Source organism: Amblyomma americanum, chromosome 8 (assembly GCF_052857255.1).
Source record: "Amblyomma americanum isolate KBUSLIRL-KWMA chromosome 8, ASM5285725v1, whole genome shotgun sequence".
In the NCBI taxonomy this organism is placed as follows: domain Eukaryota; kingdom Metazoa; phylum Arthropoda; class Arachnida; order Ixodida; family Ixodidae; genus Amblyomma; species Amblyomma americanum.
Window position 1 is genome coordinate 77,169,339 of NC_135504.1, and position 8,843 is coordinate 77,178,181.

Genomic DNA, 8,843 nt, shown 5'->3' on the forward strand with positions numbered 1-8,843 from the left:
TCGGGTTACGTCAACGAGCACAGTATTTCAGCGACAATGTACTCCTAATGAAAACCTGTGCAACCTGGAAACACAACCGCGACAATAGCGGAGGCCAATATGCAGAGATTCATTTAAACGTACGGGAAAATCGACAGGGTGGGCAGAGGGGGCAAACACCGTATGGTGGTGAATAACCAATTAAAAACTGAGGCTCATTTCGAATGACTTACGTCCGGTAAAAATCTGCTTAGCCATGTGCGCCAAGCGAAATACGTGTTGCTAGTGACTCCGTTGAAAATTGGTATCCCGACCAAAGCAGAGCTACTGCCTTTAAAACAAAAGATTATCTGGGGTTTAACTTCGCTTAAACCGATGTGTGACGTGTGAAAGCACAGCGACGTAATTGGTGACGTCACAAGCAACGCCATGCCAAGGAGATGGCGCAAATCTCAAAGCTGTGAACTGCCTTTTCGGGGATGTCCCGGACCAAATTTTAGGAAGCGGCTCGTGTAAAATCTGGAGGTCGCCATCGTGTCTGGCGTGATCAATTGTTGCTGGACATTGATTGTGGTCTAAATTAGCCGAGGTCAAATTTTAGGCGTCGCTGATGATTCACTAAGCTCAGCCAGTTTGGTCGGACCACAACCAGGAAGCAACGCCATCCCGAACGCGCCTCAATTTACCGCTTTCGCAGCTCAGCTCAGCACAGCTTTTTAGTCAAAACAAACGTCACGAAATAAGCACAAATGGTGATGACGTTGTTTTTCCAGGATCTCAATCACTTTACATAGAAATTTGCGTCTCTGATTTCCGAACAATGCTCTTAACACGGTGAATATTCGGCAGTGGGCAAATTTCGTTGCAAAAGATTTTTACAGCGAGATCTGTTATACAAAGCTAACCGTCGGCTTCGTGTAACTTAGGTCTGTGGAATCTGTGTGGAGCCCGGATGTGCATCCACCGGAGCCCGTTTCGATGGGAGCACCCGCTCACTCACCTCTACGTGCTACCAGCTTGCCTGCTTGGAACAGCACCAAATCCTATACAGACACAGACCGCGGCCTCTTGACCTAAGAGTGGGGCGGGCCTTGCACTGTCCACCCGGACGAGGTCCGTGCCAGTGTAGGAAGCGTATGCGGTAAGGAGCCGGCGCCTCAATGTGGGATTTCCGGCGAATCACAGCTCTCGCTGAATCTGAAGCCGTTGCCTAGCTTGTGCGATATCCTTTTTTCTTCACTAAATTTTGAGAACAACCACTTTCTTCACAGGGTCAGGGTGGGCAGTCAGATCCCGCAAGTGTTCCGAAGCATCTCTCTATTTGTTCATACTATCATAGCTGAGATTGCATCTTTAAACGCGATGCCGTTAAAGTGTCCGTGACGCAGAAAATCCAGCGTCGTCGTCGGCGTCCGTTGTCGGCATCGTTTAGCGTGAACAAATATTCCACGAAAAAATTGGCAGTGGCTTAACTTGATTAACCCGGAATTCAGCGAAAAGCAAGGAAGCTTGCTAAGCGTCTGAGGATCGTCCATGGCAGCTCCGCTACACGCTCGCGACAGCCGATCTGTATGTATACCCACACGACCACGTGGCTATGACGTGGTATCACATGTCTTTCGACACCCCCATCGGATGTCATCACGTGGCTTTACATCACCCCATCGGGTGGTCTTAAGGTCAAAGGTCACACAATGTCAAAGGTCAACTAAAGGTGATGAGTCAAGGTCAGGGGTCAAGAGTTACACACAATTGTTTTCATCACGACTTAATCTTCACTGGAACGTCTTTTACTTTTTTAACTGCACTAAAATACTATTTAACTCCTTATGATAATAGCATCATTATATGCTAGGTCAACACACTCAGTTCTTTCCACACGAGATCCAAACCCAAAAGATGTGTCATACTTAGGTTTGCTCGGTTTGGCTTATTGGCCATATAACAGACTGGTTACATCATCAGAGTGGTCGTAATGTGCGAAGTAGCATAATAAGGCTCGTTTTATCCTCGGTAGTATGTAAAGTTCGGTAGCCTGGTGGGCAGGTTGTCACCTGCCCACCGCGGCAGGTGTAGTAAATTAAGTGAGGGATAATCCAGGAATGAGAAAGGATATAGCCGCACCAATGCATCGGTTTACCTGCGCGTTCTACACGCGTAGCCGACAGGGTGTTCGACAGTTTCGCGATGAAAATTCGATGTCTCTACTCAAACTCTACCGACAGATCCCTCCTGCAGGAACCTCAGATAGAAATAGCCCGACTGTAGTTCAGAATGCCCGCGCCACACATGCCGCATCACAGCCAGCACACGGGGCACACCAGCTCTGCAAGTTGAGGGTGGACAAGGTGACCAGGCCGCCAAATGCCCAGCTGATATCGGACACACTCCACATCCGAAGCACGGGTGGCTTCCTGCAAAGACAAAGCACGAAGCCATAGACCAGATGTTAAATCGAACACTTTAATTTTATTTTTTAAATAAACATTTTGGGGTAAAAATATCATTGGCAACGTTGGCAGACACCAGAAAACAGGTGAATCGTCGGTGAATCGGTGAATGGTAGTAACCGATTAACTAATATTTAATAACTGTTTAACCAGGAGATTCAGACGCCAAGTAGTAATTACAGATTTCTAGCCGGTCGTTAGTAATAGCCAAAAAATTTTCAGAATTGTGAAAACGCGATTACCCTTGGCGCTTTGGCTTGCCAAACGTAGGCTTTTTCGACTAGATACGTGCATTGGAGGGGTTGCTTTGCCTGCATGCTTCCGAAAGGGTGCGTATTTTGGCACGATGACACCAAACTTTGTCCAGCCACAGCGGCGAGGATAAACGCGTTTTAGTAATTCTAAAAACTAATGTGGCTATTACTAACGACCGGCTACAAATCTCTGATTGCAGCTTTACGCCTAAGTCTGCTAGTTAAAAAGTTAATTATTAAAAATTTCTTATCCAGCCTAATACATAAAGCTATCCACCAATTTTCTCGTGTCCGCCGACACTGGTAACACTAGGCCACCGAAGCTATATTTACCCCAAAAAAACCTATTTCTGAAAATTTTTGAAAGTGTTCGTTGAAACACCTGGTACTTCCTGGCATACCACGCTATAGCCGTATCTCCAGATTCCTATGACGATCGAAGTTACATGGCACACATCCTAGTGAGCAGAAGAAGCTCGGCAATATCTCTTGAAGCAAACGTCGGCATTTATCCTCTAGCCATCGGGGAGCTACTATGAATTAAATTGAGTCAAAATCATTTTAACCTAGAGAACCTAATTTTAGAAATACTTCCTTGCGTGATACGCATCTGCTTGTATTCACAAAAGACTGGCAGGTTAAGTCAAATGAACACCACACGAATCGTTGCACCTTTCCTGAATTTTTATATAAATTTTTTCCCGTGGTCCGAATTGCCACCTCAAAAAACAACTAACTGCCTACAACTTCAGGAAGAGAGATGGCGAGATGTGTGACTGCCATGGTTATTTCAAAAGAAGATAAGAATTCTTAACACCCTGCCAAAAAGATTATAACCATAAATAGAGGTGTCTCGTCTAGTGTAAGGGGAGTTCTAGGGCTGTAAATATACCATGCCAAATATCACTGTATCAAAGATCAGAGCATTTTCTTAGAATTGTGAAATTTACCATGCAGTCGGCAATAAATATACCTACCTTGAATTCGAAACACGGGGAGTCGTCCTAAGGTGACTCAAAATATCAGGGACGCCGTAGGGGAGGGCTCCAGATAATTTCAATCACCTGGGGTTGATTAACGTGCATAGACTTGGACAGTACACGTTCGTCTAGATTTCATCTTCATCGAATTGCGACTGCCGCGGCCGGGATCGGACCCACGCCTGTCGGGGTCAGCAGCCAACGTAGTGGCTGATAACCGCTGACTTCTGTCCGCAATAATGGTTCCCTTTTCAATGCGCGCAGCTCATGCCACAGCTATGTAACCTTAAACAGAATCGCGAGGACTCTACTAATCTAATATTTACTTACTTGTTTTAGTGTATATGCCACGAGAAATTGTCACAATAAACAATTAACCTCTTCAGCTAAATGAAGGATTCCGCATGCGTATTCAAGTATGATGGACTACAGTGAGGTACGTACGTACGTACTTACCAAACGCTGTTTCCGCAGCTGCCAGAGCTCCGCAGAAAAGGTCCAGCTGGACTTGTCATTCGAGCTGGGCGCCGCAGAACGGTTACCACTGGGACCACACGTTATCTCGGCCCCAAGGCGCGTCCTAGCGATCGAGATCGGCCCACCACGACGCAGTGGCGCAGCAGCAATATCCTGTCCGCTGTCTGTTGTCACCATGAAAACGAAGGACCGGCGCCTCTCTGGCCACGTCCTGCGGGGTGCCGCATATTGTGGAACATGTTACGAAGCAGGTTTAAAGCACGCAAACCAGATCCCCCGGACAGACTACATACACGCGAAAAAGGCACTAGTAACAGCGGCATGCGTACGGTTGCATCATTGGAGCATTTCGTCTGTCGACCTTATCCGTGTTTCCTATGTCTCATTTTATATACAGCCTAGAAATATTAAACATTGATGAGGTGAGACATGTATTCCCACAAGAGGATATAAGCTTGGGAAAGATGGTATAGCGTCATGGTAAATCTAGCAGCACAAAAGACACGTCTGTTCACTGCGCTGTTCACTTCAATAAACTGCAATTGCGAGTAAGCGCTTGTTTCGTCTGCTTTCATGTCCCTGTCTTTCGCACTGATATATTCACCAAGTATTCTCGTGGGCTGGAATTCCTTAACTCCTCGCCCTACAATTATTTTCATCGGCCACCATGTTTTTTACAATGTGCCGTGCATTTCGCTCTTATTTCTTTCATGAAAGTTCAAGTATCCAATATCGGAATTTATGTATTCTTGCTGCCAACCTGAGACGTCCTTTAAAGGAGAAAATGAACGAAGCCTAGAGAAAATTAGGTACTACAGCAGGTTTGAAGACGAAAATCGACACACCCCTAATGTGCACTCCCATCGTGCAGTAGACATGCTCGTTAGCATTTCTACTGTGCCTCTAAATGTCAAAGCCCTAGTTCAAAAACAAAAGACCGCACAGCGGAACTAACCGCCTTTCCATTGAGTTAAAACCCGCGCAAGCCTCGGTGACAAGGCAGCGCTTCTTGTCGTCGCCAGAAGGTCGGCAGAAGCCTCCAGGTACCTGGACTGTAGACCCACCCACAAGCAGTCTGGATACCACCCTCTTCAATACAAGTGTACTTAATCAATCAGATAGGTATGGGTGTATTGGAAAACACAGCGCACATAATTGCTGGGCCGATGCCTCTATTGTACACAGGGTAGCTCCTGAAGTCAAGGGCGGAAAAGTACGCTGCAAGCCCGACAGTGAGAGCCCAAGTCACTGGTCGCCATACAAAACTACGAAGGCTGCCGCAGACTTTTGTTGTGACGTTGCAATCAATCACTTTGCATGTGGCATTTCCTCAGTGATGCTAGACTACCAGGTGACATCATGACATGTACACGTCATTGCTGCCCGAGCTTACTATGAGAGGCACTTGCCGTATCGTGGTCGATCTGTACCAGAATACAGTGAAAGTGCTCAAGAGCTGACCGGTATTGCATCGCGTCAGATCAAAGGTACAAGCGTTTCATTTAAATAGCGTTAGCTGACATGCTTAGGCCAGTAGTCGACTTCCTTGAGATCATGCTGCAGACATGGTCAGAAGCGGTATGTTGCGTAGAGACAACATGTAAGCCCGTTCAAGCATCGACAAGCAGGAGAAAAGCCTAAATTAATTTCATAGCGCGGATGCTTCCTTCATAAGAGTATTAGCTAATTTTGATTGCTTTTCAGAAATGACACAGAGGCCGCCCTTTCAAGTGCAGAAAACGTCACCTGAACATCAGTTTGGTGTCGCTTAGCGGATACACAACCCGCACGGCGTTCCAGCTGACAAATGCTTTAATGGAGGGAGAGCTTAATAGAGGGAGTAAGTCTCGCACTGAGGGTGCACACTTGAACCTAGACAGGACGGTTGGTATGAAGAATGTGGTGATAAGGGCTGAGCAAAGCACTGCTACAGCTTTCTATTTACGACACACTGCGTGCATTAGTGCGTCATTATTCTGATGACCACTGGAGCTATGCACTCTTCGCCAGAGTTCTGCATGCACTTGTATGAAAATGTACACGACTGGCCAATGTTAGTGCAAGCGTGTAATGTAACAGTGCACTGTTCACATACTTGTTGAACGTGTTCGATTGCAATCGCTTTCTTTTATTCAATAGAAAAAAAATCACAATGACAGGTGGTGATCGTAGATTTGCGGCTTCCTGCGGTGACCCTTTAATGTAGTCCTCAACGTGGTCCTAAGTAAATGCAGCGACTAAAACACAACATGGCGCCTATTTGCTTCCGCTTATTTCTTCGCGATGCCTGCGTTCAGAGAAAGTAGAGAATGCAGCTTCGTGTAAACACTGGAGCAAACTACGTTAGTCATTAATCAGATGCGCACAGTCGAAGCTCTGCAGTGCTTAATAGGAAGGCCTGAAATTTCTAAGCGCTTGACCAAGGCACCACACAACACAGCCATAACTCACCCATGACATACTGCGGCGTTGAAAACCTGGACGCCACGGTGCTACTGGTGACAGCTGTCGAGAAGCGCCAGCCCTGCAGAAGTGACAAGATAGATTCAGGGTGACATCGTGAAGGAAACGCTGATCAGTTGTTTTCATCACGACTCAAGCTTGAGTGGAACGACTTTCAGTTTTTAAACTATACTAAAATATATAGTGTAGCCTTTTATGATAATATATCGCTTGGATATTCTGTATGGAAGCCCACGAGTTGCTAGTTTCTAGATATGAAGTCAAATTCATTTTAGAGGTCAACTGGGACAGAGCTCACCCATGAGGGTGTAATAGTGCAACATCGAATCGTTCGCTGCAACTATTCCATTTCGGGTTGGATACATTACCCCTTCCAAGTAGGTCTGGCAAGGGTGTCCGAGCTGACCAGTGACAAGGGCAGGCAAAAAGCGACAGGCAAATATTTGTAGCGAGAGACTGCGACTCTGCAGGCAGAACGGCTGGTTGTTGAGATATCGTTTACGACTTGGAGGATTTTAATGCATCCACGTACGGTACGTAGCATCTAGCTAAGATATTCTTGCGCATTTACATTCTCAGCGAGAACAGGAGTGAACTTAGCACTCCATTTTCTAACATTTTTTGGAATTGACCGCAGAGGAAAGAAAACCAGCATTTCGGACGAATTGCTGTCTTGGGAAGCTGGAGTCGACATAATTCATTTCGAATAACAGAACGCCTCTTGCTGTGCTTAGCCTATTGCGTGCATATATGTGCGGCATGTTTCCGGCTTACTCGCTCTAATTCAGTCAGGCACTGCTAATCTCATTGACTATTCTGCATGATGCTCATACACAGCGACTGAGTTCATCATTGCCTCTGGTCCTCTATACAGTATGGGCGTCTGAAAAGATAGATGCGAAATAGCCATTTCTCAAGTAGTGGTAAAAAGAGCGGCATGATCACATGGACGAGGCATTTCCGGCATGAAAAAAAGAATCGGGAGGCTGGTTGGAGGATCCAGTAATTGGCACTCATTGTCGCCAACTGCGGTCATGCCAAATGCATAACTCGAAGAAGGGCGTTTGTGAGGTGACGACAAACCACTCGTTTATACTAACCGACTTTAAGCAATCTTGCGCAAGAATTGGCTTCCATCGGCTTGGTCTATAGTTGCGTACATCGCAAGAGCGAAATGCCTAACCCCTTTCAGTGTCCGACCTTTAATCAGTTCCTCAGACTTTTGTCGTGACGTTGCGGTAAATGGCGTTGCATGTGGCTGTCCCCCTGCGATGCCAATCAGGTGAAGTGCGGTGAAACAAGACATCACCGAGACCAACACATATAAACTCACCATCGCCAGAACTATGTACACACTTGTATGACAATGTACACAGCTGGCCTACGTCAATGCAAGTCAATAAGTAAGGTCACCCAGCAGCGATGACATACGTGTTCCATGTGTTCGACTGTCATCACTTCCTTTTACGCGACGCAAAACAATCAGAATGACAAGTGGTGATAATAGATATGTGCCTTCCTGCAGTGAGCCATTAATGTTGCGATCAATGCACTCCAAAGTCAAGGCAGCGAGGAAAACACACGATAGCAATTATTTGCTTCTGCTTGTTTATCAGAAATTCCTGCGTTAAGATATGGTACACACTGCAGCTTAAGTTAAACAGCGGACCAAACCACATTGATAACTCCTCAGAGGTGCACAATTGGAGCTGTGCGGTGCAGAACTTGAATGCCTGAATTGTTTAAACGCTCGGACGACTCACTGCACAACACAGCCATAAACTCACCCAAGACGGTTATACTCCGGCGTTGAAAACCGGGACGCCATGGGTCTACTGGCGAGGTATCACTTCTCAAGAAGCGCAAGCCCTGCAGAAGTGGCAATACAGATTCAGGGTGACATCGTGAAGGAAGCGGTGATAAATTGGTTTCATCACGAGCCCAACTTGGGTGGAGCGTCTCTTTGTATTTAAAATATACAATAACATAACCTAGCCATTTATCGCAATAATATCGTTTTTTCCTAGGTGAATACACTAAGTTTGTCACATAAGAAGTCCAAACCGGAAAGAGGGGCCATACTTAGGTTTGGCTATATATCCGAGTGGTCATATAACCGAGAGGTTATATCATCCGAGTGGTCTTTATATGCGAAGTAGTACACTAAGGTTCGTTTTACCCGAAGTAGTATGCAAAGTTCGGCAGCCTGGTGGGCAGGTTGCCACCTGCCCAATATGGCA

At 46.1% G+C, this 8,843-nt stretch overlaps 1 protein-coding gene across 1 annotated transcript; it reads right to left on the bottom strand.

Moving 5' to 3' along the window:
* Window positions 1–1,941: 1,941 nt before the first annotated feature.
* LOC144100456 (uncharacterized) lies at window positions 1,942–6,665 on the bottom strand. Its single transcript, XM_077633413.1, has 3 exons — window positions 6,592–6,665; window positions 4,120–4,351; window positions 1,942–2,393 (listed from the first exon to the last, which is right to left on the bottom strand). The coding sequence occupies exons 2-3, from the start codon at window positions 4,315–4,317 to the stop codon at window positions 2,277–2,279; spliced, it is 315 nt and encodes a 104-aa protein (XP_077489539.1). The 5' UTR covers window positions 4,318–4,351; window positions 6,592–6,665; the 3' UTR covers window positions 1,942–2,276.
* Window positions 6,666–8,843: the final 2,178 nt, after the last annotated feature.

Excerpts from the sequence above, each read along its gene's own strand:
- LOC144100456 (XM_077633413.1), bottom strand. The coding sequence starts at position 4,317 with ATGGTGACAACAGACAGCGGACAGGATATTGCTGCTGCGCCACTGCGT. Across the intron at positions 2,394-4,119 it reads AGCTGCGGAAACAGCGTTTG|GAAGCCACCCGTGCTTCGGA; the intron begins GTAAGTACGTAC and ends TTGTCTTTGCAG.